The sequence below is a fragment of the Brachypodium distachyon genome, chromosome 1, assembly GCF_000005505.3.
Source record: "Brachypodium distachyon strain Bd21 chromosome 1, Brachypodium_distachyon_v3.0, whole genome shotgun sequence".
Lineage (NCBI taxonomy): Eukaryota > Viridiplantae > Streptophyta > Magnoliopsida > Poales > Poaceae > Brachypodium > Brachypodium distachyon.
In genome coordinates, this window is record NC_016131.3 from 14,967,091 (window position 1) to 14,994,882 (window position 27,792).

Genomic DNA, 27,792 nt, shown 5'->3' on the forward strand with positions numbered 1-27,792 from the left:
ATATGCCATCTCAATGCAACCAAACAGAATATTACTACTTCATCCCTAATCGGCGACAAGTAATATGGATTGGAACAAGTATGAAACTTTTCCTTCAAAATATTAGAAGTACGAAACTTTTGTAGTGGTACACTAGGATATACATACTATTTTTATAAATGTTTTTAGCACAGGAATAATAACGGCCAAAGATTTTAGTTTTGAACACCTGCCAAGCCCCGGGGCAAAGTTCACTGACCTTGTACCGTGAAAACTTAAAAATCATGTCAATGTCAAATCATGAGACCCTAGTACCAACATAACATTTCTGTTATATGTAATTTCGAAGGCAGTCCTAAAGTTCCGAAAGTCAACTTAGATTTACCAAAAGGAAATATAACAGCATGTAAATAAAACATACCCGGCAAAAGTTTGGACGAGTAACACCTCTGCTTCCTTCCACACAGAGCTGATCCACAAACACACGCACACACACACACGGTTCTTGGCCTGCTACTGTACCACAACATCAGAACTTTTCAGCATGGCACCTGAGCCACACAAATGACCAGCAACATGAGCTAGAAGATAACAGTAACAGAAAGGGGAAAAAAGGAAAAAGAAACTGCAAGCTGACCTGGAGGAGAAGAACGGCAGCAACAATGGCGGTAGCATCTCTCCAGTGCTACCCTCTGCTGAACTCACCACCACTGTCCGTTTCGCGCTCTATCTCTGCAAGGACACCAGCGCACAGAAGAGCAGTAGGAGCAAGGTGGAGGCTGCAACGATGCTGCCGTTCCCAGTCTGCCGAGAGTCGATCACAGGATTCGCAGCCACAGCTGGAGCGCCTCTTCTCCAATGTCAACCAGGCAACCATGAAGCATGAGCCTGGTAAGGAGGACTCCGATTATGAGACTCTGTTGTTGTACTGAATTTGTTTTGCGCAGAATTTTGACTTTGAGGTGCGCACCTAATGGGATCCTATCTCTGTTTTTCGTTTGTACCCTAGGGAGTGTTACTGGTTCCATCTTTCTTGTGGCTGGCACAACGGTGACGTTCCTTCCTTTTTACCACCCATGATACCTGAAATTTTGATGTGGCACCTTGAAGTTTCAGCAGCTTCGAAACCAACTCAACCCATAATGGCATTATATTTCACAAATGTTCTACTTATGATAGATTTGGAGCAAACATAAATTTCAAGAATTGTCAACAAGCAAAGGCTTATTCTGTCTACATAACTAACCTTTATTTTCATCTATATATCGACGCCATATATAGGTAGGGGCAGGTATCCTTGCAATCCCCGCAGTCACACAGGAAGCTGGATTCTTGGCCTCAGCAGTCACATGCATTTTCTGCTGGATATATATGGTAATAGAATGTCATTGACTGGGTAAATTATCAAACCTGACCTATTAGAGGTGACATGCAGCCAGAGAAGCCTCTCAAAGGTAAATCCTTTTGCACTGTGCTTTCTTGGATAAATTCGTGTCATAAACTGTTCCGATTTGTGACATTGTTGTGTCACCTTGACATAGGAGGGTTTGATAGTTTCACCCAATATTTTGTCTAATTGACTAACCTGTCTACACTGACCTTTTTGTTTGGCACCACTTTCTCCAGATTGTAACAGGGTTGTTAGTTGCTGAAGTAAATGTCAATACGATGTGCGAACTAGGATCTGGAGGTGTCTCCCTGGTAGATAACACACACATTCCAGTTCTCTTACTGACAAAAAAAAAAACTCTATTAGAGGCAGTCAAAATGAAACTGAAATTATGTAGTTTAGATAAAAAGTGGCATATATCCCGAGGATACATGTGTTGACACTTGATAGAACATCTCATTAGTTCCCCGTAGCTTTGCACATGGTTGATCCAAACCCAAGTGCTTGGATATATTTTATTTTTACCTGAGCACAAGGTCGATCTATTAAAACTGGCAAAAGATAGACAATGACACTCAGTCTAAATATCATATTTTGCATCTTTCATAGTTTGGAAGTAGCAAGCACACTCTGAAGACTCCTTTTTCCAGGTTTCAATGGCCAAGCGCACTCTAGGGACATTTGGAGTACGAACAGCTTGGTATGCAAAATTTAATAACTGAGGTTTATTTATGTATAAGAACTCCAAATCATTAAATACATTGAGCAATTGTAATGAGGATTCCTTTGCAATGCTGATTAGTTACAAATTCATACTTGAACTGGAGGATTCTGACCATGCTTTCCATGTGTCTGCAGCTTTTCATATTTGTTTATACACTATGCACTTCTTGTTGCATATGTGGCACGCTCTTCAGATATCATAACAAACGCACTGGGCATTCCCTTGTATGACCTCTTTTCTTGATCTTCACTTTACCATCTAGCTAATAAATTTATTTACCACAGATTTTGTTGCAAATATGGTGTATCCATCTTACTAGTATGGCACTTCAGAACGATCTAGTGTTTATATATATTTTACCCTTGTGTTATATAACCCTGGAAGAACAAAACAACACCAAGGAATGGCATTATGGATAAACAGCTAACGCGGAATTTACTCTAGTTGGTACTTCTACAATCCACAGAAATAATTTCCTAAGCCTAGGCTGTACATAGCAGTTACTAAGCATCACTAGTCATCACAATGCATTTGAGTTAGCACTCAATAACGTATTATCATCAGCTAATGATGATGTTACATCGTTACAGATGGGAGAGTGCTGCCCTGTTCTCACTGGCTTTTGGGGGGTTATGTTACTTTGGAAGGTATGCATCAGATGTTACCATAATGTAACAGCAAAAGAAGGTTAAAATTACAAGCAGATGTCTTTGTTCTGAGATTCATGATCTTTTTAGTTTATGTAGCAGAAGCTCCTGATTACATTCAATATAGCTTCAAGTCCATGTCTACTTTCTGACTGTTAAATGTTAATTACTCTTCCATCCCAAATATAAGAACAAAGGTATATGCAATAATCAACATTACAAATATTTATCTTAGGAACTTATGTCCATAACTAATTGGGCTGTTGGGCAATTTTTCATCTAAACATGTTATACCACAAACCCACACTGTTGTTGCCTGTTGGATACTTCCTGAGGAGTTGATAAGCACTAAAACTAATTGTATCGATGACTGCAGTCAGCAAGTCATTGGTGCGGTGAATGGGTTTTTGGTGTTCAGTATCATAGCATCCTTCACATCTCTTGTGGTAAGTGCTACTACTACCAGACATGCAGTGTGTAATTAATATCAATGCGTAGAAGATTTTAGCAGTTGTGATACGAAATTTTACATGAACATCTCATAAATATGTCGAAATTCAATGATTCTAGAAGTCAACAAGAGAATGAAACATGACTAAATTTGCTCAAAATAACTTAAGGCCTACTCTTAATTTTGGTTACAAAATATCCTATCAGAGAAGGAAAAAAAAGATAGTCCAAGTATACACATAGAATGAGTAATGTGAGTGAAAGTGTGTAGATCCCAATCCTCATTGCTTTTAGATAAACAGGTTCTGTTTTGACAGGAAATGTGGCTATTTCTTTAGTAATTCAGTGATGGTTTGAATAGAGAGAAAATTATGTTCGGTCACAAAGATAACATGAACAGACCACTAGGAAATTTCTTTTGCACGAGCAACATCCTACAGCAGAGTACAGAGTATAGATGGTGAACACATTGGGTGTGAATTTCACAGGTGGTGGCAAGTGGAAACATACAGTTGAGTTCTCTTCTTGAAACAAATTTTGCTGCTGCTCCCCAGAGTATACCAATAATTGCTCTTTCATTTGTATACCAGGTAATCCTGCTTACCATATCACTTCAAATAGATTAATGTCGGCACTAGACTGAGTATTTTCCTTCACAGAATGTAGTCCCTGTTCTGTGTACAAATTTGGAGGGAGACCTGTCAAAAGTAAGGTAAGGCTGTGAAGATAAATCTTACAAACACCTGCATAAGTACAGAAGTTGTGACAACAAAAAGATGTAAAAAATATTTTTCAGACTGGACAAGTTACTATATCCTAAGTTGGCGACTTCTTATCCCCGTTTCAGAAGCATATGATATGATATCTTTTTTTGTTTGCTGCAGAAAGGCCATTGTATTAGGTACTGCCATACCCCTTGTCCTGTTTCTCGTATGGGATGCTGTCATCCTGGGGACAATTCCGGGGCTTGCAGGGAGTGGGACTATTGCTGATCCATTGGAACAACTTAGGTCAAGTAACGGAATAGTGGGGGTGAGTATTTCTCAAGTGGTGTGTACAATGTTTTATAGAACTGAGATTAATACGAAATATCTCCTGGTTTGCAGCCTATCGTTGAGGCATTCTCATTTCTTGCAATAGGCACATCATACATTGGATTTGTTCTTGGACTCTCAGATTTCATAGCAGACTGTAAGTATCTTTTTTAGTCAAGAGCATTCATATTTTACATCTAGACATCTAAAGATGAACCTCCCCAATTTGATGGAAGACAAACCTGAAAGCAACAAAAAATAATGTCAATTTTCTGTGGATACTGCTTACTCCTATTAATTCACGATCCCATAACTTTTTTGTCTCTCCTATAAAACTATGCAGTGCTTAAACTACCAAGTGGGCAGAACAAACCTCTGACATACCTTGTAACTTTGCTCCCTCCGCTTGTTCTGTCATTGCTTGATCCAGAGATATTTTTCAAAGCACTGGACTTTGCAGGAACTTACGGAGGCAATGATCCTTTTACAGTATCTCTAATTACAAATAGATGTTTCTTCAGTGGAATGAACTGATGTCATGCATGTATTTCTTTTCAGTTCTAGTGCTCTTTGGAGTTTTTCCTGCAGCTATGTCATGGTCAGAGAGGTACTCAGATGAATTGGAAGCTCCAGTACCTCCTATAGTTCCAGGAGGAAAAGTTACCCTATCATTTGTTATGGGTGGTGCCTTGATCGTAATTTTTTCAGAGATTTTCAAGGACATAATGCAGTTACAAGGACTACATTGACAAGTGCAACTTGCAAGGACACATACCATTCCTTTACCGATGCTTCTGCACATTTTCGTGCAATATTACTAATGAGTGGCATAAACACAACCAAAACTGACCGAGGCAGTGTTTCAAGCATCTCTTAACTAATCCTTTCACAGTTTCATCAAGCAATTCAGTCAAGTTCAGTTGAGTTGTACATATTGACCTTTCAACATTTGTGCTCATATCAGTGGGGTCCTCCCTTACTGTTCCTTTAGAAATGATTTTTTTTTGCCATATGTGAGTTGTATAAATTAACCGAAGTATATTTTTTATAAATAATAAATCAGAAAACCCCTTGCAAAAAGAGTCAATGCTAGATAACTAGTGTCGACAATATTTCCTAGACCTCATGAATATTCTGTTTACATCTGAGGAAACCAATAGAAGAACAAATCCATTAGTTCAATTTGCAGCTCATGATGTTCCTGAACTTATCTCTGCTGACCCAGCAAACTACATACATCAACTTAGATACCATACTAAAGAAGCGAAACCCAGGAGGCAAAAGAAGCTTATGATGAGAAAAAAACATACGCTGCCCACGTTTTCGGTTGTGCGGCCATCTTTCTTGGGTATGGACCCCTCAGGACCATATGATTAGGCCCTGTGTTGGGTCCCGGGTGGCCATACTCCAACAGCGCCAACTTGGGACACGAGCCATTTTGTCACGTTCCGCACCCGCTCCTCCGTTTCTCAGATTGCAAAGGGCGCACAAGATGTTTTTCACCAAGTTGCGAGTGTCCACGCCAGCTTCTAAGTGTAGTGGTGCCGTTTCGCACCCGAGTTGGATGTTTCATTGCCTCCGTACCAGAGTTTACCTGACCCTCTTCTACCAAAAATCATTGCAAGAACAGGCTCCCCCTCTAAAATGATGGAACCTTGCTCTATCACGAACCACAATCTCTCGATGGTAGATCTTGGACACCAACTTGGCAAAGCTGTGGCAGTCCGTACAAAAGCGAAGATTTTTGACGATTCTGATTGTAGCCTCCGGAGGTCCTCCAATGAGCCCAAATGCTATAGCAAGTTTCTCACTGTGATAACCGAGTGCCTGCTCTTTCTCTTCATCTTCAATGTCGTAGAACACCTCTGCAGTCTCTGTGACATAACCGTGCTGTTGCATCCTTCCGCCAATCTCGATCAGCTTTGCATGAATGTCATCATATGATGGATGTGACTTGTCACCTGAAATGAATTCATGGATGGAACCATCCATCTCAACCGAGCTGCAGCCAGGAATCTTCTCGATCCCCTTGCTTCGCATGGTCCTCCGAACGTCTTCAACACCGTTCCATCTTCCGACTGCAGCATAGAGATTGGACAGGAGGACATGGTCACCACTACAGGTTGCTTCCATTTCACTTATGACATTTTCGGCCATCTTGACGTTCTTGTGGAGCCGGCATCCACCAAGCAAAGCTCTCCAGACAACAACATCAGGCTTCATTGGCATTTCTGTAATGAGCTTGTGTGCTTCTTGTAGATGACCAGACCGGGCAAGGAGATCTACCATGCACGCATAATGCTCAAGGATTAACTCTACGCCATACTTTTGGGGAATAGTGTAGAAATGCTCCTTTCCTGCATCCACAAATCCAGCATGGCTACAAGCCAACAGAACTCCCACAAAGGTCACTTCATCCGGTGCCACCGTTCCATTGAGTTCCATTTGGCGAAACATGTCCAATGCCTTCGCTGAGTAGCCATTCATGGCCAAGCCATTGATCATAGCATTCCAGGTACATGTGTTCCTCGCTCTCAAGCCAGTGAACACTTCCAGTGCAAGCTCCACAGCGCCGCACTTGGCATACATGTCAACAAGCGCCGTGCCCAAAAACTCATCCCACCGGAGCCTCTTCTTTTCAACAAACACATGGACCCATTTCCCTGTCTCCAATGCCCCAGCGCCCGTGCAGGCCGACAGCACGCTGACAACCGTCCCACGGTTCGGCACGAACCCTTCCTCCATCATCCACCGGAACAGACATAAGGCCTCGACAGGCAGCCTGTTCCCCACGCACCCAGATATCATGGCGTTCCAAGAGACCAGGTCCCTCTCCGGCATCTCCTCGAAGACGCGGCGAGCCGACTCGACGTCCCCAGCGCGGCAGAACCCAGCGACCATCGACGTCCACGTGACGGGTGTCGGCGCCAGTACCCGCTCAAAGAGCCTCTGCGCCGAGCCGACATCGCCGGACACAGCGTAGCCGTGGATCATGGAGTTGAACGAGACCGTGTCCCGGCGCGGCATCCCGTCGAACACCCTGCGCGCGTCGGTGACACGGCCCGCGGAGCAGTACCCCTGGATGAAGGCATTGTTGGTGCGCGTGCAGAGGAGGAACCCGAGCTTGGTGCAGACGGCGTGGAGGCTGGGGAGGTGGTGAGAGTAGGCGGAGGGGGAGGCGGAGGCGGCGGATTTGAGGAGGGAGAGGAAGGTTTGCTGGTTCAGGCGGGATAACTGCATATGGGTGCTGTTTCGTTCATATGAATGGAACAGGGGCAGAAGCCCTATCTTTCTAAATATAACTGCATATGCGCATGCGTTTGCTACTGCCTTGTAGGAGCTCATGGCCTTTGATCCTAAGGTTATTACGTAGGATGTTTTCAAAGAAGGAATCAAAATTTCATTTCAATCGAATAAAAAACACAAATAACAAGAAAAAAAATGAAGTTTGGATATCAATCAAAGAGCATAAAGTAAATTTTGGACGGAATCCATATGAATTTTTTTTGGTTCTGAACGGCATCAGGACTTTTTTTTTCTGTAGACATTAAATCCATGTATTCTTATGGTTTTTGAATGTTACAAACCGATTACTGTGAAATTCCTGTGTTCCAAAGTCCAAACGGGACCCATCAGAAGCAGAATCAAAAAGAGAACCTCACTCTTTGCAGGATATCAGAATTTCTATCGGAAGATAATTCAATTTTTGATATAGCAACACGATAAACAGCATGGCAGCAGAATATAACACAAACTTGATCACAAATAAGAACAGTGACATATGACCAGCTAATACCATAAGCAAATATTGCTGTATTGTTTCAAATCAGTACAGTGTAAATCTGTTTCAGTATTACTGCAGAAACAATACATCACTGGCAAATGGCAATCAGCGTCCGTTGTAGTGAGACCTCCCAAGCACAGGCACAGCACAGCAGCTACGATAATACTATAAAGGCGGAACCTGAGTTACAAAATAGGACAACCTAATCTACAAAAAAACGGAGCAGGCGGCGATGGAGACAATTGATCTTGTGCTAGAACGTTCAGTTTGATGTGCTCAATCCATGCCTAGAAATTGAAACCGATCATGATGATGGACCACCGAATACCTGCATTACGGTGAAGCAGGTCAAACAACTAATCAAGATAAATGTAGTGCCAGATAGTCTGCGAGAGGGCTGCACACTTACTCCGGCTAAAATATTTTTTGAGAGCTTTGGCTTTGTTTTGGGACCTCTCTCCTCAACTGGTCTAGTCTGCTGACGAATTGGACGGTCGATTTTTGACTCGTGAACATTATTGGATTCTTTGCCTTCAGTCTTCTGCTTCTGTTTTCAGATGTCAGCAAATCACATACAGAACCCAGTGCCGAACTTTGCAATAAACAACATAAAAAGGGATCTGATGTTCAAGAGCTTGTGACTATTTTTTTTTCCATAGACATGACTGATACACGTGACTTAAGATGACGCAGAGCAAAAAGACAAATCCTCCAATAGGTAAGCATGCTGACATGTGCTACTGGTGCAAGACTGTAATACACACCTGTATTATACAGGCTAGAAGTATGTTAAACATGAGAACAGACCTTTCTAATGCGCTCTCGAATAATTTTTTGTGTACGGGACTTTTCAGCATTAGAGAGATAGTGATCACGTTGTTTCTTTGCAGCAGTTATCTCCAAGTTTAGTTTCTGCTCCCTGATATGAGTCTTCTCAGCTGCGTTGTATTCCAAGGATTAGATTATCTATAGAATACTTCACTTAAATGAAGCAGAAGCTTATAGCTATATCACAGATTTTTACTTTTAGCATACCTATTTCACCAACCAGATCATCCCATTTGAACTTCCTGAGATATTTTATGTTCCAAATGTCATAATAGAAGGAAGATCTTTTCTTCCCGCCTAAAACGATACAGCATTAGCACAGATATTTTTTCGCAATTGCCAGAAGTGAATAGAGATCTATAGCACATACAATAGGACTATATCATTCGATAATGTATTGACAAAACAACCCCTTTTAAGGTCCAAAAAATAAAGACGGAGTTGAGGGTTGACTGGTGAAGAGGAAGAAGAGACAGACAAGGCAGAATAGTTCAAATGGGATTATGGGAGAAACACATGAAACACAGAACTGAGCACACACCGATTTGTTCACCATTGAGCAGATTAGCCACCCTCTTCGCAACACTTTTCTTTGCAAACTCGATCCACCTAGAAAGATTTTAGTAACAGCATGAGGACATACAATTAATAGTAGTAAAATTATTCAAAACTTGGTTACATGAATACTCCAGGATGCAAAGTACTACCTCCGTTCCTAAATACTTGTCGCTATTTTAGTGTTTAGGAACGGAGGGAGTATTAAATATTGGCCCATGTTTTGATATTCAGAAGAAACAATTAAAATGAGAAGTAGCAAGGCTTCTTAATGCATCACATCTCTGTTTTTTCATTGTAACATACCCTTCAGAGTAAGCCTTCGCTCGAACATTACTATGCTTGCGATGACCTTGACCTGGACGACAGAGTCGACATTAGTATATAGCAAATCATGCTTTTCTTACATGGTCAAATATAGAAAATGAACACTCCATTATTGTTATCTAAGCATTGTGAAGAGCACTTTGCACTGGAAATTGGAGGAAAAACATTACTCGGTGTACTGCATGGTATATAGAGCATAACTATCCTGTAAGTAGGGGCAAGAACATTTTCACAAATACAAGCATAACTATCATGTACTGCATGGTATATAGAGCATAACTACATTATGTTCGAACTTTTACCTTTATCAAGAAGAACATTTTCACAAATACAAGCTACAAATAGAGCATAACAGAGACATCAACATCACACAGAGACGCATCGTTTTGTTTTTCTAGGTAACACCACTGCGTTTGTTCTGTGCAAATTCCCCCGGAAAGCCATTGCAGCTTGCAGCACATTATACACCTCTTATACACACTAAACTTGCAGAAAACTAGCATCAATTCAGGATAAAAGAACAAAAACACATAAGTAGGGGCACGCTCCATGGCGGATTGACGGGGATTACTTTCGGGGACGAAGTAGATCCTCTGCACCTCGCCGTACTTGGAGAACATCTGGCGGACGTGCGACGGGTTCATGTGGGGAGGAACGCGGCTGAGGTAGCACACCCCGCGCTTGCTGAAGCCGTCCAGCGGCCGCTTCCTCTTCTTGCCGCCCCCTTCTTCCTCCTCCTCGCCTCCGCTCCCCGGGCCTTGAACCTCCTCCTCCTCCTCATCGCCCATATCCTCCTCCGTGTAGTACTCTCCCTCCTTGGTCTCCGCCATGGGCACGTGCGCTTGCTCTCGGGATGCGGCCACGGGTCGATGATTTCAGAGAGAGGGGTGGAAGGTGATTCTGAGGCGGCGGCTTGAGCGGCGCCCCGCGGGCGGTTCCCGGCGGCAGGTGAAGGAGCTCGCACCTCGCAGGCGAGAGGCGTAATAGGCGTGCGTGTGTATGTGCTCCGATAGTCCGATGGGATTTGGGGGAGGGTTTGCCCTCAATAACATGGGCCAGAAGCCCAGAAGATATGGGCTGAGACTGTCACCATTGATGGGCTGAAAGGTTCCTTCATGGATCGGGAAGTAACACGGCCCTGATGTGCTAAGGACACATCTGAATTCAGTACTCCTCTCAAAAAGCAAAACAAAAAAAAATCTGAATTCAGTACTCTCCATTCCACAGAACACATCATATAGACTTATACACTTAAACCAAGACAACTCTCATTTCTATTGCCCGACAGCTCGTATTAGATTAGTACTAAATGGATATGAACCGTTATTAGCCGGGTGCAGGAACAAAGAGAAAAACTAGTTGTTTTGTGGAACAAAAAAATAATCTATGTGAGTTGTTTTGTGGATGGTGTGAGTACTAGGGAATGTAAATTGGCTCGCTAAAATAAAAGGGGGAATGTAAATTGGTAACATGAATTTACAGAACAATACCGACAACAATAGAAGATGTTTGATTAATCAAACAAAAACATCTTTGCACACAATTGCATCCCGTTCCCCTGAAGGTATTCTGGACAATACGACCGTGTACTTTCTTTCCATCCAAAGAGAAAAATGGGTTCTGCCAGGCAATAACTCTTCAATCGTTGCCCAATTTAAGTTGGACACGAGCAACTAGAAGCAGGTCGTTGATGTATGCATTGCTTCCCGTAAATAATGGTCGTGCTGATCGACAATGCCATCTTCCCGAGGATAATCACTCGCGTCTCACAAGCCCAGTGTCGCATCATCACTTGCCAAAGAGCAAACATAAGTACGCAGCTAACGTGAAACAGTAGACATCCAGTAAACCCTCATCAAAACTAGCAGAGGAAAAAAGACTGAATTACTCAAGATAGCACTCAAAAATAAAACCAGTAGCATTTCTGTTTCTGTAAGAGGGGACGGAAAATGATTCCAGATCAAACAGCCAATCCCCACTTCCAAGTATGCAGCAAGAACAAGTGGATGGTCTGAGAATCTTAGATCTCGTGGAAGGCCACAATGTCACAGCTCTGGACATACTCGTTGATGGGCTCCGCGCAGAGGACCTCCTCGATGAGGTCGGCGACCGACACAAAATCATCCACAATCGTCATCATGATCTGCAGCTTCTTGATGCCACCAACAGCAACAAGCCTTGCTGCAAAGACAGTAACAATGCACGTTAATTTTGCGACTATATCATCAGTATGCTACAACAATACATAGTAACAGTGCATGACTGCATGTTAATTTTGTGAAACTACTCTATCATCAGTACAATACAACACAGATAATGTATAGATGAAAAAGTTGCTTACATGCACCCCAAGTGAGACCCTCCATGTGAACACCACGGACTTTCTCCTCCAAAATCTGCATGTCAGTTTCATCGTCCCATGGCTTGATGTCCATCAAAGCAGAGGATTTTCCGCCTAAAGAAGTTGGTTTTTAGCACATAAACCATATGGAATAGAAGAATGCAACAGGTAGTAGCTTAGCACTCAGCAGGAAATTTAAGCACATAGCAAAGCTCACTTTCTTTTTTCTTGGCAGGCTTGGCAGCTGCACGCTCTGCTGCTTTCTTGTTGTCCTCGGTCTCATCGCCGAAAAGATCCAAGCCATCATCATCCTCAGCATCCTGCAAGTGTAAGTTTGTAACAGCATATATAAATATGTATACAATACCACAAGGAAAATGTCCAAGCACTATAATGTTTGAAACCAGAGATATTAGTGAAGACTGGAAAAAAAATCCTAGTCCTGATATTTTTTCAGTTAGTTAATGCTTAGCAGCTTTAGTGCTCGTGTACCAAGCAATCACCGCTTGGTAGACACAACTCTAAATACTAAAACAACTATCACCACAATCCAGCCAGCGGAAGGTTAACATTAATACAAGTTGTGATTATAGCATACACCACTGCCTATCCTGAGGTTTCCCAGCAAATCACAAAGCATTCAAAACAGAATATACAACCATTGTCTCAATTTCTCAAACTATCTACAGGCTGATTGACAGAACGAACGAGCCATGCATAGGAACAAACCTTGGATGCCTCGGCAGCAGGGGCCGATGATGAACCTGCTACAGACAGGTTAACTCCAGCAGCCTTGCCCGGGAACCTGCAATCAGCAAACGAATTGAGCAACCATGCATCCTCCCCTCTAGAGTGTAATCTGCAAGGCATACACCTTCCGGTAGAGCAGCGAACAGGGGAAACCCATACCTTGAACCAAGAGCCGCGGCGACAGTTTCGTACCAGCGTGCAGCGTTCGAGAACTCTGCGCCCGGCTTCGAAGGCACCGCCGCGAACACCTTGACGTCGTCCTTGCTGATCTGCTCCCTGCAAAAGCATCACAGACACTGATCAGCAAAGCACACGCACGTCGTCCCCAAAATGGCAAAATTGTCAGATTTGCTCAAACTTTGAAGTGAAGGGAGACAAGATCTAGCATCGCAGCCATCACCACCACACCAAAACCGGTGCAAATCTAGTGTGAAAACCATTGCACTATCGCTACGAACCAACAGATCTGATCGTCTACGACGAGCAAAGTGGACTACCAACAAGTGTACAAGTATGGCCGTGCTCACCTGGAGATGTAGGTCTTGCCGGTGAGGTGCTTCTCGAGGGCCTTGAGCCCATCGACGGTGTGGAGCTCGGAGAACGACACGGCCATATTCTCATTTAATAAATCACCGCCAGCATACTGTAAGAGAATCAAAAGAATATTTTACAAGAAAACTAAATGAGAATATCATTACAAATCCAGAAATGATCTAGACAAGCAGCGTAGCAAACATGGTTTGGTAGGCAGACAACTCTGAATACCCCAAAAACAGACATATCAGCCCAATATATGAACGGTTAATATTGCAGTTTCGATCCTAATCTAGTGCCACTACTGAGTCTCCCTTTCCCAATGTAGCCAGCAATGGCTCAATTAGCCAATGCCTACAGATAAACTAATTGCCAACATGATATAACAGGAGGCAACCATGGGAGCCTCGGTAGGGATAGATTCTCTGTCAACCATTTCTTCTTCATTGATTTCTTTGATATTGCTGAAGAAAACAGAAGACTGATTGTCAGAGCATTCAGACTATACAGGTAACAGATGGATAAATAATCAAAGAAGCAACAATACATACCTTGCCAGTGGAGCACAGACGCTGGTCTTCCCCTTCTGTCTCATCTCCACCCATTTGCTATCAGCTAACTACAGAATAACATGATATTAGGTCTTGCATAATCTCATCTAAGTCAGCAACCTAATCTTATCTCCTACACAGGGTGATCAAATATTTACCTCCGATTTTTTCTTTGATGAATTACCCCCCCCCCCCCCCCCCAAGCAAGAGTTATTGGCACCAATTGGGTTATCAGCAGAAGCCCCAGAATAGATGCAAGTTGCTCGAAGCTAATCTCATCATCCATGCCCTTATGATAGGGCGTGCCAGCAGCATAGGCGACACTCATAGGAGACCATTAGTTGAAGTGCTTACTGAAACGATGTGGCATGGGCACAGGTTCCAGGAAAGTTATGTCTTGATCCACTCCCTGTAAGGCAGGAAACGCAACGGTTCTGATATAACAAGAGCTGGAAAGGACAGGGGGGCAGAGATCAGAGCCTTTAGCCCACCCCCGGTTCTCAATGCTTCAGCAACTCCAGCGAACGGGCGAAAACAGTGGATAAACTGTCCCTCGCCAATCATAATGTTGAATCCACCAATATCATGGTAGTTTCCGGACTTCCCAAGGCTCTTGATGTCATCGTAAAATAGTTGGCTTCGTGGGGGAACTTCCCAGCTCTCACAATCCTTAAGCAGATACCAGATATCTGCACGGAGTTTTGTATAAGCACGACAGCATCATGATCATGTTGATAATACAAGAAGGAAGCATTAATCATGAACAAACAATTACTTTTTGAGTGGAACCCCAAGAAATACAGGTTTGACCATCTGAACAGCAGCGTAATCACTTCATCATTTAGTACTAGCCGAACTAAAAACACCCCCTCTGGGGGGGTGTAGAGCTTGTGGAAGATTCTCTTAGGCAGCCTTTGGAAGGCAGGTTGCCTTGCGCACATTTGATCAACTTCAGACTTTATAGTCTCGAGTATCTCTGACAGCAACACCTCATAGCCACCCCTAAGATTTCCCAAATCGAGTTCAAACACTGTGGCATCTTTCATCTTCTGCTTCTTCTGGTAAGACACCAGACAACAACATTAGTGCATTAGTGCATGCCTTAAAAAGAAAAACAGAATCTGACTATGATATGATGCGTCAAAACCCGGCAATGCAGAATGGGGCATGATACTTATGAAGAACAATTAACAAGATATGGTTATGAATTCTACTCTAATGCATGCCTCTAAGTCGGACTTCGACATATGGCCAAGCTACTTCAGCAACATCTCAAAACCTACTGCTAGAGTCAATCAATGTACACAGAAAAGACAAGAGACGGTATGATTTCAGTTAACAAAATCTATACAATGTACTCCCTCCGATCCTAAATTCTTGTCTCAAATTTGCCTAAATATGGATATATCTATTCTTAAAAGGCGTCTAGATACATGTAATATTGCGACAACAATTTAGGATCGGAGGGAGTAAACAACAGCAGCAGGCACCTTCAGTCAAAGTCAATCAATGTACATAACAGCACCTTCAGCACCTGTATCATAAGGGATTCAGGGGGCAGAGGTCCCCTGATGATCTGAAAAAAAAACCATCGCCAATAGGCCTCAACCTGCCACTACAATAGAATACGGCAGAGGGACAAGGCATCAACGAAAATAAACTGAGGTCTCCTAATGATCCGCCGCCCATCCGCTGCCCTGGCCGCCGCACCTCCCTCCACTGCCCCGGCCGCTGCTCGCCGTCAGCTTTCCTTGCGCCGCCCCGCCGTCCTCCTCGCCGCAGCGCCCTCGTTCACCGCTAGAACACACCCGCACGCGCCGCACCGCCGTCCGCAGTCCTTCCTCGCCGCCGTTACGCGCCAGTTCGTTCCTCGCCGCAGCGCCCTCGTTCCCCGCTAGAACACACCCGCACGGGGAAGACCGAAAAACGAAAATCAGAGGCCGCCAGCAGCGCGCAGGTTCCTCGCCATCCAGCAATCCCATGACCTAGCTCCTTCACCCATCATCGCTCCTGTATTCTCACGCTGAATCGGAAATCATACCTTACTACCAGAAGAGGACTGGCCAAGCTCCTTACGGCAAGACATGATCAATCGACTGCGAGGAGGCGGGCGAGGAGGCGGTGGCTGGGGGCCTGGGGCGAATGCGGCACGAAGCGCGACGTCGACAAGAGGGAGAAGAGGGTTTTGGGGAGGTTTTTTTGGGGGAAGGTCCGGGTGTTCTTCCTGTTTTTTTTTTTTTTAGAAAATGGGTGCTCTTCCTGGTTAACTTTCAGAATGGGAATCACGGGTGTTCCGTCAAAGGTCTAAAATGCCCTTTTGGTTTGGCTAGTTTGGGGCAAAGGATGTTTGCATCCCGCGATTTGATTTGAAATTTAAATGCTATAATATCTTTGCAAAGCAATACGATACGATGTGACTCATCTCTATTAGAGCATGTATAATGGGTGCTTAGTGAGGTGTTTATTTTCTGCCAAAAAATAGTGAGATGTTTACAAAAAGTAAACCGGATTTTGCTTAAGAATTGATGCTTGTTTCTATAGGATATATAGGATAGGTGCACATTTAGTGTAGAAATAAACACAGATGCTTAAGAAAAAATTGATTTAATTTTATAAGCATCATCTTAAGCTGCATTGTTCATGCTCTTACTATAATTAGAAACCTGTTGCGTTGCTAAAAAAAACATGAGTTAAAGAATATTATTATGAACATAAGACAAGATATACCTTTCTATTTTCTCTTTTTCCATCCACCATCCACCGACACCAATACGTAATCACATCTTTTTGCTTCCTTGCTCTGATCTCAACTAGATGATGCCCGTACGTTGTTGCAGAAATTTTTAGTTAACATAAAGAGTATTCAAAATTGAAAACGTATGATAAAATCTTACATTCTGCACTTAGTGGGGATAGCTTGATGAAAGTAACATGCATGCATGTGCAAAAGTATGAGTTTTTCACTAAATAGTTGTGAACAAATTAATTATGTGATGATGTGGCATGCTTGCATGTTTAGAAAAATCAAGTAGTGGATTGTTTCTACTTAGATATAAAAGATTCCTAAGGCAAGGTCCTCCCTCCGCCTTAACTCAACAATGTGATGGAGAATGCACATTAAAGCCAAAACTCTTTGAATTAATTCAAGGACGCCTACATTTGCGAGTGGGACTGAATATTTATGAGTTAGTCTCCAACTCAGCAATAATTAAGTTCTCTTTCCAAATTATTATGATTTTAAGTAGTTCACATAATATTGGATAAGAATCATTTATGAGTTACGTTTGTTCGTATATAGTTTCCCTTGATTGTTGTAGTTTTATTCGAGTTGACTGGCTAGTATGCCAATTTGCACATAATGTGAACTTAGGTTATACCATATGCACAATCCACAATACTATCTTCATGCAGTAACATGATATACTTAGGAGTAGGTAATTGAATGTCTAAAATGTGTGATGATTTTTGTATTTGGTTCCTAAAATGTAGAAAAGTGGAATGAACCGTATGGCTCTTTAAAAGGGAATATTTCTTATGTCTAACCAGCTCATTTTTAAAAAGTGTACTCCATCCGATTCTAAATTCTTGTCTTAAATTTGTCCAAATACGAATGTATCTATTCTTAAAAAGCATATAGACACGTGTAATATTTTGACAACAATTTAATATCGAAGGAAATAATAATTAGTTGGTACTAAAATGGAAGGAATGGTTACAGGTGGTTCCTTCCTTGAATAAAAAATTAAAGCCGTTTCATTCTATTTAATTTGTATAGAATAAAATCGTTTCGTTTCATTTCATTATCAACAGGGTGTGGCCGCTCCATATCGCTAGCGAGCGGCGCGCACGGTCGCTAGTCCCGCTTTTTTTTTCTTTTTTTCTTTTCTTCCGAGCGAACCTCAAGTCCTCAACCAAACTCTTGGTGCGCTCGAGCGGACGGCCACACCTTCGTGCTTAAAATCAGCCCGACATTTTACCAGCATGTACGAGTCCAGCTCCATCCAAACAACTCAAATTTCGAGGTAAAAAATCCCAGGCTTTATTTATAGCTATCGGTCCCACACGTCAGGATACCAACCGCTTGTTCAGCCGGCAATCCGGCACGTCTGCTTTGCCCGCAAAAGACTAGTCGTAGCACAGGTAATTTTGACAGTAGTAACATAGATACCAACTAGGCATTTTGATGACATGACATGATAATAAATTAAAAGAGAGTGAGTTTACAACACAATTAATGACACAATGCATGACACCACACATAAGTTACTACCCACTATGGAGGTGTATTTTTTTAGTCACTAGTGTTCTGATATTAGTTTGACAAGCGTTTTAATTGGTACAAAAAATGAAGTGTTTTGTTGAGAAACTAGGGATAATTCCCTCCAAATCCTTTCCTACCAAACAACCATTTAGGGTTTGTAGTGTTTTCAATTTGAAGTGGATAATACCCTAAAAAACACCTCAAAAACTCTAATACCAAACAGGCCTGAGCGGGCTGCCGCGGGCGCCACAAGCACGTATGATTCGGTCGCGTCCCAGCCACAAGCATACATGCACATAATTTTTTCTAGAAGGGAAAGTTAAACATAATGCACGACTTCGTATCTTTTGCTATTAACCATGCCCAAAATCAACCAAGCCATGAGAGGAATACGAAGCATCCATTTGGCGCACACACACAAGAACAAAACTCGCAGCAATCTGACCACAAAAAAGAAGGCGAAGAACATGTACCTTGGGATGATTTCTTGGCGCGCAGCGGGGCGACAGGCATGGACCCCTGTGCCCTCCCTCGTGGCGGCCAGCGCCGCCACTTGATCACCCATCCTCAGGCTACCCGATCCGGGCCCTGCCTCTCGTCGCCGCCGCAGCGCCATCATTGCTCCCAACCAGTGGCGTATCTAGGGTTCAGAGCTAGGGTGGTCACATATATAACATTTTTCATTCCAATGTAAAATTGTAACGAGCAAATTTTTACTCTAAATATATAACTTGCCAACAACAAACATAATAATATTTAAATTACCCAAAGCACGGTACAAATACATCCATGAGGTATTCAAAGATGCCCAAATTTATAATTAAGTAGGAAGTATTGGTTTGATCCGCTATCAAACAAATTTTATACTAGTCCCTCCGTTTAAAGCATTTATTTTGAACGGAGAGAGTAGTATGTTTCCGAAAAAGAATAAAAGAAACACAACATTAGAACAAATCTGCAACAATTTCCATCCATCTGATGATCTGAATAAAGCGCTAACCTTAACCTTGATTCGGTGGGAAAAGAAGTTGCCGGCTTCCCGTTGTGACGCTGCTGTCTTGATGCCGTCTGACTCGTCTTGTGTTCGCGGTCGATCTGCGTATGCAGACTGCCGCGCGCGGGTGTTTGGTCTGTGCAAGATTGCAGCTGCAAGCTAGGCGAGATGTCACGGGGGGCTTGCGGCGAGCTCTGCGTCGCGCCGTCATCGCGATCGCTAGGGTCGGCGACAAGTGCGATGGGATCTGTTCGTGTACTGCCCCGTATCATCCCCAGGCCCAGGCGGCTACATATATAGCCTCCTATATATACCCCTGGGCCGGTGCGTGACTGGGCCCCCGAAGTTTAGGTGGCCCGGCCCATATACATATACTAGTTTAGGTTCAAAATTAATGCTCTCTCTTAATAAAGCAACAGGTCCATGAAGGTGTGAGGACTCGATCCAGAAACGTGTTTGCCCTTAAAAAAAGAGAAGAAGGTAAAAGACAGAACGTGTTTGCCCTTACAAAAAAAGAAGAAGGTAAAAGACAGAACGTGAGCGGCGACATATAGCTTCTTGATGCCTCCTTGTCTCGTCTTCTCTCCTCTTTGGCCTTGGTCGAATCCTCGATCCCCTGGGGAAGAAGATGGTTATTAGTAGTGCGCTGGTTTGATTCACGTTGTATCCGGTGCAAGACTTCATTTTTATGTAAAACCTGCAAACTGTTTACGTATTTGTGCATATAAAACGTGTGGTGCATATAAGTATGAGATTGTGCAAAACTTCATTTTCGATGTAAGGCGGCGAGGCACGTACTGTAGAACACAGCGCGGGTGGAGACGGCCCACCTCCGGCGTGCGGCCACCCTGCACCAAGTCTTTCCTGTTCAAAAACCAATCATCATTTGTAAGGATTTTTCGGGGTAAGTTCTTTAGTTTGGACAAACATTTAATTCATGTTGCTATTCCCGCATCCAGGAGGGACTACATTCGATGGAATAATTTCTTAGATGTATTACCCTATCCTCAAGGGTTGGGGCTCCTTTTGACGGGCCAGTGGAACCTTTATGCCCAAAACCCTGATTCGAGTAACCATTTATTTGGTACCACTCAAGGAGCGAGAACTGCCATTCTAACTCTTCTTGGTGGAGATTCCATCCACAAACACAAAGTTTGTGACTGACCGATATCGCGGACCATCATTTAGCTATTGCATTTATTTTTCTATTGCCCGTCGCTGACTTCGGAATTAGACACAGTACCAGAGATCTTTTAGAAGGCCAGCCTGCGCTAGCCTGCGAGCTGGACGGCCATTATAAATGTTTGTAAGTTATCAAGACTGCAACAACCGGGCTGCAGCATTGGGCACTAACAAATGCTTGTTCACAAACTCAGTACACCACCATCAACACTGAGCAGGCCTAGTTTACGGAGAAACAACTAACATTCACACAAGTGTTTATTTGCGCACAAACACCTCACATAATTATGTACAGTATTTAGTACGAAGAAAAAGTGCCTTCAATCATAGGGCAACTTATATTCCATAAAAGAGAACGTCACTCCATAATATACATGGATAAACAACTTGACTTAGGGTTAGTACTGCACCAAATTCGTAAGTTCATCTTACAGCATGCAACTATGCAAGGATAAACAACTTGACCTATGGTCTGACAAAGTAACTAATTCCTCCTGAGCTGCTTAAGAAAAATATCTTGCTAACATTCCCATATGAAATGTGATATCAAAGACTGTCTGCTAGAAACAACAGCTGCTTAAGAACCAAGTAACTGACTAAAATAATAATTGTTTCAGGGCGACATGATTTGAAAACATTAACACTTGAAAATATCTATACAGGTACCCGGGAGAAGCTACCATGCCATCAAAGATCACATCAGAGTTCCAACGAAAATGAACCCCAAAACATAGATAAAAAAGCGAACACCACCATTTTCTATATACATCTTCGGCCTAATAGAGCTTGAAGGAATTTTTGGGCTCAGCAGACCGCCTTTTCATGATTTCATCACTCACTGGTTTTATAAAGATGGCAGTCCAAGCAACCTTCACCTGCAGCTCAGAAGAACCATGATGGCAGACCTTCTCTTCTTCAGGGTATTCTAGAGCGACCGAGGTGCGTCCAGCCCCATCATCAGTAAAGAAACAGATATTGAGCACAATTTCATCAACTTCATCAGATAAACAGATGGGAAGAGGAACAGCTACCAAGTTACAACTTAAGACAACAGACCCACTATCTTCAACAACACAGGCCCCTGCCTCCTTGCTATCATCATATTCATACAGAATGATGTGATTGTCAGCATTTCCAGTAGTCCAAGCAGTTATTTTTCCATTGAAAGGTACACCACGTGGTCCATTCAAAATGTTAACTTCAATAGTAGCTGCTACAGGAAATGGGATAGGTGATAATACCAGTTCCACTGTACTCCGCCAACTGCTTAGCAGTTTAGTCGTCGGTTGCATAGCAAAGGGGACTTCACTATGTATGATGACACCTTTGCTGAAATCTCTGTCATCAGTGATATCAGCTCCCTTGATCTTCAGGTTGATCTCAAAATACAAACGACCTCCTGACAGGCACAGTGCACGACATGGACCTGTCAAAGCTAACATGTCCCCCTGCACAGGCATGCAACAAAAATATTAAATCTCATAATGGCTCTGCATAGTTGAACAAACTATATCCAACTATAGTTGTACATGACAAGCAAACCAAGTTTGACTGATCAGATAAATTCAAACACATTTTCAACTAGGAGAACCCCAGTTCTATTGCAGCTCTTGTAGACTATAAATTGCTCGCAACAGACAAGATATTTGAGACTTTTTTTTAGAGGCAAAATATTTGAGACTTGTATGTTAAAGTGAACATAACGCAAAAGCAAATTCTTAGGAAAGTTGGTTCATCACACTGAAGATCACATAGTTTGTTCAGTGGATCTGGCAAGGAGGATAGGACAAGAAGGATAAGAGAGTTCTAGTTTGACAGCATTGTGAGCAAAAACCAGTAAACAAAAACTAAGACTCGGGAAAAAAATAGAAGGATTAAATACATACCACAGAAGAGATATGCTGGGAATCTTCCCTCTCGCGCCTGAATAGATACACACATTTAAAATCAACCTCATCCCGTGCAAGAACAGTACCAAACACACCTACTGGAAACGGATCATCCGATTGAATTATCTTCAATGAAATGAAGTTAACTGATGAACTCGGAATTGAGTGCCGCTGAGAATCGGTCACCTCGTTAAGTGGTGGCCCACGGATAATGTCAGCTGTAAATTAAGTACAACACAAATCAGAAGCAGAAAAGACAGAATGGACTCAGTGTAATGTGTGCTGCTTTTCTACCGGGAGTATGTATTTATTATCTAGCTGATTTTCAATTCAGCAACAGTCAGTTAAGTGGGATAATGTCAGCTCACCAAGCACTCAACCTAGCATCAGATGGCCACTTTATGGCGCAAAACAGAGCACATAGTTTGCTGGATAACCAAAGCCATCAAATGCAAGCTAATACACACACAGCCATGGGTATTATTACAAAATCATATTGGCTTACAATCAAGCACGCATGGAGCTACCCAGCTGCAGATCATCGTCAGCCAATCCCCCGATATCTTAACATCAACACAATCGAAATCACACATCCATAAATGAACAGAAAACAAGAGAAATCTAACTATACAACAAGATGCCCAAATCGACTAACAAACAAGCCAGTGGGATTCCAACAGCCATGGGCAAGGCCATAAGGACAAGAAAACCCACTAACTCAAGGCCGAAAACTTGAACAAAAAAGACACATCCCTTCTTTTGACAGGGCAAAAAAGGCACAGCGCTCCTCTCCTATCGGATCGTACCATCCCACGATCGAGAGTGCGCCCTGGTGGCCATCTACTCGCATGGTACAACACATGATCGCCGACGCTAACAGAAAGCAAACGGATGCAGCAGCTCATCTAACCGATCAATAACCGGGTCACAAAGGCTATGATCTAACAAAGAAAAGTACTAGCTAACTTATTAAACCAACAGCCCAAATCTACATGTACAATTAACAAATAAATAAAATTAATACTCACACTCTGCATCCATGTCGAAGAAGGCAATGTTGAAGTCACAAAAACGCGTGCAGATCCAACCCCTCCTCCTAGGGTCATATTCAGTAAAATCTCGACATGCAACAATGTGAAGACCTTTGATGAAAAGAAGGAACTTGAGCGGTAGCACAGGGTCTTTCTTCTCCGCCTTAACCTTCAGCTCTGGCTCTGCGTCTGCTACTGGCTCCATCGCCTTCTCCTCCAAGGTGAGCCCCGGCTCTGTCTGCACTGCCTTAACCTTCAGCTCTGGCTCTGCGTCTGCTACTGGCTCCATCGCCTTCTCCTCCAAGGTGAGCCCTGGCTCTGTCTGCACTGCCTTAACCTTCAGCTCTGGCTCTGCGTCTGCTACTGGCTCCGTCGCCTTCTTCTCCAAGGTGAGCCCCGGCTCTGTCTGCACTGCCTTAACCTTCAGCTCTGGCTCTGCGTCTGCTGCTGGCTCCATCGCCTTCTCCTCCAAGGTGAGCCCCGACTCTGTCCGCACTGCCTTAACCTTCAGCTCTGGCTCTGCGTCTGCTGCTGGCTCCATCGCCTTCTCCTCCAAGGTTTGCCCCGGCTCTGTCTTCACCTCCTTAACCTTCAGCTTTGGCTCTCCACCTGCTACTGGCTCCATCGCCTTCTCCAAGTTGAGCCCGGGCTCTGTCTGCACCGCTTTATCCTCCAAGGTGGCTGCCGCCTCCATTTGCATACTCAGCTTCTCTATATCCATCATCAGCAAGTTGCGTCCCCACTCATTCTGCACCGCCTTATCCTCCAAGGTGGCTGGCACCTCTATTCCCATATGCAGCTTCTCTATTTCCGTCATCAGCAAGTCCACCTTATCCTTACAGATGGACATCACATCCATTCCCATATTCAGCTTCTCCATTACCATATTGAGCAAGTTGAGCCGCCGCTCTATCTGCACCAGCACCACCTTATCCTCCAAGGTGTCCGCCACCTTCATTTCCATCTCCAGCTTCTTGATTTCCTTCTTCAGCAAGTTGTCCTGCTCCATTAGATCCACGAACGACCCCCGCCAGAAGGGAAGAAGAACACAGACGTCAGATTACGTTGTTTGATGTCCAGACTAGAAGCGAAAGGTTGGAGACGAGCCTACCTTCACTTTGGGTAGTACAGCGCCTCCACCTCGGTCGGGCTTTACCTCGCGACCTTGCTCGTCTTCCCTCTGAGAAGCCTTCCATACCTTTTTCTTTGATTTCTTCGATTTGGTTGGCTGAGAGACTAGGCGTTGGTGGGGTAGCGGTTTGACTGCCTCGCCGCCTTTCTGATTAACCTCACCGTCATCGCCTTGGCCTCCCTCGGCTTCCATCGCACAACCCGGCGCCGCCGGAGTGGGAAGAGGCTAGGAATTGGCGAGGGTAGTTTTTTTTTTTCGACACGGAGGGGAGGGATTTTATTTTCCCCGGGCCCGTTAAAGCCCGGCAGTGCCAGCAAGCCCCGTCTGGCCAAATGCCCAAATGTAAAAAAAAAAACCAATTTAGATTTGGGCCAAAACTGAGGAGTTGATGGCCCACAATTAGTTGATATGATGGGCCAAATGTAAAAATAAGTTAGGTTGGACCAGATTTTTTAGATTGATGGGCCATATCTAAAAAAAATTAAACAGGCAGTGCCGGGTCAGCCAAGGCTGGGCCTCGGGCCGGCCTGGCCCTGTTAAATTGTGCCGGACACAAACGAGCCAAGCTCGGTGGGGTTTCGCGCTTTTTGAAAAGGCCCGATGGCCACTTATACTGCTGGGGTGTGATCTCGCGAGAGTTCTCTAATATCCCAGCCCTAGCCACCATGAGTTAGGTGAACTCTAGCCTTCAGGAGCCTTCGGATCAACGTTTTTCTTCCGGTTCCCCTCGTCTTCGACCGCCGATTTGGCATCGGGTGACGAGAAGAATCATAAATCAACGTATGGCTGCAGTTTGTCTACCTTCTTTGTGAAGTTTTGTGTCCTCGTAACGGCGTCTTGGTGAAGGAGGTGACGACATATGGAATAATAGTCTCCCGGTTCCATCCTCTTCCTGGCGTAGTCAACACGATCTACTCCATGGAGCTAGCGGATCTCGCGGTTTGTTTTTTCGTTATTTTGGTCTTCTTTCTAGTTGGTTTGGGGACGAATCAGCAGATCGACAACCTGCCTTGCAAGGGGTCTGTCCGCGGCCAGAGTGCGTTCAACGATATTAGGTTCTCATCGGTTGCGGTGAGCGACTCATGCGGCTATTCAAAACCTACAAGGTTAGTCCAGTTTATGCAGCTTTGGTCTTATGCAATTTCATCACCAGAGACATGAAGAGTCTTCAAGATACAGATGACGGATCAAGAGTTGTTTACTTCAAAAAATCTTGATGTAAATTTTAGTTTCATTAGGTTTTTTGTTGTTGGTTTTTGTTTTAATTTTGATCTCTTGTACTTTGTTTATTGAATCAATAAAGCTAGATATTTGGAAAAAAAACTTATATGCGTAAATCAATAATGTTGACCGTCAGAGTTCAAAGCTTATTTGCAGCCTTGGAATAAATTACAGAATTGTACCATTTTTTTTTAACCGGAGAATAGTACCATATTTGTGGCTAGGTTCGAGATCATGTCAACTTTTGCTAACCGTTACTAATCAGTACCACTACGTCTGGATGGCACCCGGAGTGTTCGGGGCCGGGTTCAGCCATACCAAACCCGTACCTGGCCGTCCGCCCCGTGATCCGGACCCGGTACCGGGTCTAATATTTCCCCAGACCCGGCCCCGATTCGGGTCTCGTGGACCCACGGGTATACCCGACCCGAACCAGCACATCGATAGCAATGGAGTAAGAAGCATCCGGTGATGGCGATGAGAATGGGCTTGGGGTCGGAGCGAAAGCCAGCGGTGCACGGCCAGATCCAGCGAGGGGCTCGCCGTCGGAGTAGCTCCTCGTCAGCCTCGTGCTCGCCGGTCTCGCTCTCTGTAGCTTCGAATTGCCATGGCGCGCGGATGGAGATTAGGGACTGGGGCAAGGCCGGAAGGGGAGCAGCCAGAGGAGATTGCGGCGGCCGGAGATTTCTTGAGGCGGGCTGGCCGGTGGCTCCGCTGCTAGTTCCTGGCCGCGGCCGATGGGGATTGGGGAGTCCGGAGAGATGCGATCGGCACCGGGGAGAGATGGGATCCGGGACCTGGGAGAGAAAGACCGAGAGGAAGGAGAGAGAGACCGAGGGGCGGCTGGGTCTTGGCCTCCTGGGGAGGAGTGGAGGAATCGGGATGAGAATAAGCGCTAGGTTTTTAGTTGGGCTGGGCTTATGTATTGGGCTGGGGTGTTGGGCCGAATTTTTAGTGACTCAATGCACTGACATGTCCGACCCATATTCTGAAACCGGGTTTCCGGGTTAGGGTAAGGCACTACCAGACACGACAAGACCCAACGGGTTCGATTTTTTCCCATTTACAGACCCGCGGGAGTCATTTTTTCCCAGACCCGCACCTAATCGGGTCTATGCCCGTCGGGTAATCAAGTTTCGGGTACCCAATGCCATCTATACCACAAGCGTGGCGAACTGCCGTTGACTGAACTAAGTGGGTCTGTCTAATGCCCAGATGCCTGTTTTTGCCTTCTAAACCAGTCGCCTGAAATTTTCTTTCAAACCAGTCACCTAAAAAAATGTTCCAAAACAGACGCCTGTTCTGTTGAAAAAAACCAGGCACCTGAATTAAAAAAAAACAGTCAGTTCAAATATGAGCTAGCACACAAGCTTGAAACCTCCTGGGATATGTTTTTGTTTTTGCCGCCAGAAACAAATAACTGAATATATATGTAATAGCAGCACACATGACAGCCCCAGATTACATTCTAACAACATAGCATATATCATACAAGGTTCTGGTCCCAACAAACCAATGATTCACTGCCTCGGAACCAAATATTGCACAGGCAGTCATTTGAATTACATATGTTGCAAACCAAGCACATCGACGCTGTTGAGGTATGCCTTCACCTCTGGGATCCCCGACCCGCTGGCCGCCAGCGACACGAAGGCGTGATCGCCGACGCGAACAGCAGCGGCGCCAGGTTGGAGCCGGCGAACACCAAGAAGGCCGTCTAGTAGCTGCATATGCCGAACAAACCCTCCAAAAGCACATGAGACTTTTGCTGCAAGATCTCGGACATGAACCTGAATTGAATATTTGGGGAGGACAGACTCCAGACACGGCACTGACTAGAGACAAACATACATAACATCTTTGTCGTGCTCAGCAAAAGAATGAGCAGGAGCACGTACCTGCTGGATTCCATGAGCTTTTGCTGAGCAGGAGCACGTACCTGCTGGATTCCATGAGCGCGGACACGGCAATGTGCTTGAACCCGAGGTTGATGAGGAACCCAACGATGCCGGTGAGTATCCTGATGTTATTTAGCTAGCATTAGACAGACCCTGTTCTTATAGATAATCACAAGGGTAACCAGAATGCTTCACAGTACATGCTAAAAATACATAAGTACGTTATAACCGTATAGGTGCTAAGTTCAGTGAGCATACCTTAGAAGATAAACATATAAGTCGACAGCCCA

At 44.1% G+C, this 27,792-nt stretch overlaps 6 protein-coding genes and 1 long non-coding RNA gene across 9 annotated transcripts; 1 reads left to right on the plus strand and 6 right to left on the minus strand.

Annotated features, from left to right (window-relative positions):
• Positions 1-504: 504 nt before the first annotated feature.
• On the plus strand, positions 505-5,304 carry LOC100846275 (tyrosine-specific transport protein). 3 transcript variants are annotated; one of them, XM_014897426.2, is made up of 14 exons: positions 507-870; positions 989-1,029; positions 1,261-1,353; positions 1,606-1,680; positions 2,020-2,069; positions 2,228-2,317; positions 2,684-2,740; positions 3,117-3,186; positions 3,679-3,780; positions 3,850-3,902; positions 4,075-4,222; positions 4,297-4,381; positions 4,568-4,696; positions 4,783-5,304. In XM_014897426.2, the coding sequence occupies exons 1-14, from the start codon at positions 642-644 to the stop codon at positions 4,971-4,973; spliced, it is 1,413 nt and encodes a 470-aa protein (XP_014752912.1). In that variant the 5' UTR covers positions 507-641; the 3' UTR covers positions 4,974-5,304. The 3 variants fall into 3 exon arrangements, with proteins under 3 accessions (XP_014752913.1, XP_014752912.1, XP_024312953.1); XM_024457185.1 differs by having other exon boundaries at positions 587-870; positions 1,261-1,433; XM_014897427.2 differs by lacking the exon at positions 4,568-4,696 and having other exon boundaries at positions 505-870.
• Positions 5,305-5,307: 3 nt separating this feature from the next.
• Positions 5,308-7,555, minus strand: LOC100846579 (putative pentatricopeptide repeat-containing protein At5g40405). The gene has a single exon (XM_003562455.4). The coding sequence runs from the start codon at positions 7,462-7,464 to the stop codon at positions 5,830-5,832; it is 1,635 nt and encodes a 544-aa protein (XP_003562503.1). The 5' UTR covers positions 7,465-7,555; the 3' UTR covers positions 5,308-5,829.
• A 435-nt stretch (positions 7,556-7,990) lies between these two features.
• LOC100846888 (pre-rRNA-processing protein ESF2) lies at positions 7,991-10,735 on the minus strand. The gene is made up of 7 exons (XM_003562456.4): positions 10,290-10,735; positions 9,698-9,749; positions 9,378-9,445; positions 9,044-9,133; positions 8,816-8,946; positions 8,418-8,555; positions 7,991-8,336 (listed from the first exon to the last, which is right to left on the minus strand). Exons 1-7 carry the CDS (start codon positions 10,546-10,548, stop codon positions 8,313-8,315), a joined length of 762 nt encoding a protein of 253 aa, XP_003562504.1. The 5' UTR covers positions 10,549-10,735; the 3' UTR covers positions 7,991-8,312.
• Positions 10,736-11,593: 858 nt separating this feature from the next.
• Positions 11,594-13,489, minus strand: LOC100821079 (elongation factor 1-beta). Its single transcript, XM_003562457.4, has 6 exons — positions 13,337-13,489; positions 12,969-13,085; positions 12,789-12,864; positions 12,277-12,379; positions 12,060-12,173; positions 11,594-11,899 (listed from the first exon to the last, which is right to left on the minus strand). Exons 1-6 carry the CDS (start codon positions 13,420-13,422, stop codon positions 11,739-11,741), a joined length of 657 nt encoding a protein of 218 aa, XP_003562505.1. The 5' UTR covers positions 13,423-13,489; the 3' UTR covers positions 11,594-11,738.
• A 36-nt stretch (positions 13,490-13,525) lies between these two features.
• On the minus strand, positions 13,526-14,084 carry LOC112269843. Its single transcript, XR_002962020.1, has 3 exons — positions 14,053-14,084; positions 13,895-13,962; positions 13,526-13,807 (listed from the first exon to the last, which is right to left on the minus strand). It is a non-coding gene; the product is annotated as an uncharacterized LOC112269843 (long non-coding RNA).
• A 200-nt stretch (positions 14,085-14,284) lies between these two features.
• On the minus strand, positions 14,285-16,129 carry LOC112269781. The gene is made up of 3 exons (XM_024456915.1): positions 15,936-16,129; positions 14,670-14,952; positions 14,285-14,583 (listed from the first exon to the last, which is right to left on the minus strand). Exons 1-3 carry the CDS (start codon positions 15,978-15,980, stop codon positions 14,285-14,287), a joined length of 627 nt encoding a protein of 208 aa, XP_024312683.1. The 5' UTR covers positions 15,981-16,129.
• A 4,702-nt stretch (positions 16,130-20,831) lies between these two features.
• Positions 20,832-24,642, minus strand: LOC100821377. The gene is made up of 4 exons (XM_003562458.4): positions 24,363-24,642; positions 23,249-24,251; positions 22,218-22,438; positions 20,832-21,779 (listed from the first exon to the last, which is right to left on the minus strand). The coding sequence occupies exons 1-4, from the start codon at positions 24,573-24,575 to the stop codon at positions 21,108-21,110; spliced, it is 2,109 nt and encodes a 702-aa protein (XP_003562506.2). The 5' UTR covers positions 24,576-24,642; the 3' UTR covers positions 20,832-21,107.
• Positions 24,643-27,792: the final 3,150 nt, after the last annotated feature.

Excerpts from the sequence above, each read along its gene's own strand:
- LOC100846275 (XM_014897426.2), top strand. The coding sequence starts at position 642 with ATGGCGGTAGCATCTCTCCAGTGCTACCCTCTGCTGAACTCACCACCA. Across the intron at positions 871-988 it reads AACCATGAAGCATGAGCCTG|GGAGTGTTACTGGTTCCATC; the intron begins GTAAGGAGGACT and ends TTTGTACCCTAG. Across the intron at positions 4,697-4,782 it reads CTTTGCAGGAACTTACGGAG|TTCTAGTGCTCTTTGGAGTT; the intron begins GCAATGATCCTT and ends ATTTCTTTTCAG.
- LOC112269781 (XM_024456915.1), bottom strand. The coding sequence starts at position 15,980 with ATGTCTTGCCGTAAGGAGCTTGGCCAGTCCTCTTCTGGTAGTAAG. Across the intron at positions 14,953-15,935 it reads AGTCCTCTTCTGGTAGTAAG|AAGAAGCAGAAGATGAAAGA; the intron begins GTATGATTTCCG and ends GTGTCTTACCAG. Across the intron at positions 14,584-14,669 it reads CTTGGGGTTCCACTCAAAAA|ATATCTGGTATCTGCTTAAG; the intron begins GTAATTGTTTGT and ends AACTCCGTGCAG.
- LOC100846888 (XM_003562456.4), bottom strand. The coding sequence starts at position 10,548 with ATGGCGGAGACCAAGGAGGGAGAGTACTACACGGAGGAGGATATGGGC. Across the intron at positions 9,750-10,289 it reads GATCTACTTCGTCCCCGAAA|GTCAAGGTCATCGCAAGCAT; the intron begins GTAATCCCCGTC and ends TCTGTCGTCCAG. Across the intron at positions 9,134-9,377 it reads GCTCAATGGTGAACAAATCG|GCGGGAAGAAAAGATCTTCC; the intron begins GTGTGTGCTCAG and ends GTATCGTTTTAG.
- LOC100821377 (XM_003562458.4), bottom strand. The coding sequence starts at position 24,575 with ATGGAAGCCGAGGGAGGCCAAGGCGATGACGGTGAGGTTAATCAGAAA. Across the intron at positions 24,252-24,362 it reads CTGTACTACCCAAAGTGAAG|GACAACTTGCTGAAGAAGGA; the intron begins GTAGGCTCGTCT and ends CTAATGGAGCAG. Across the intron at positions 22,439-23,248 it reads CTTCGACATGGATGCAGAGT|CTGACATTATCCGTGGGCCA; the intron begins GTGAGTATTAAT and ends CTTAATTTACAG.
- LOC100846579 (XM_003562455.4), bottom strand. The coding sequence starts at position 7,464 with ATGCAGTTATCCCGCCTGAACCAGCAAACCTTCCTCTCCCTCCTCAAA.
- LOC100821079 (XM_003562457.4), bottom strand. The coding sequence starts at position 13,422 with ATGGCCGTGTCGTTCTCCGAGCTCCACACCGTCGATGGGCTCAAGGCC. Across the intron at positions 12,380-12,788 it reads CTGCTGCCGAGGCATCCAAG|GATGCTGAGGATGATGATGG; the intron begins GTTTGTTCCTAT and ends TTACACTTGCAG. Across the intron at positions 11,900-12,059 it reads GGGTCTCACTTGGGGTGCAT|CAAGGCTTGTTGCTGTTGGT; the intron begins GTAAGCAACTTT and ends CTGTCTTTGCAG.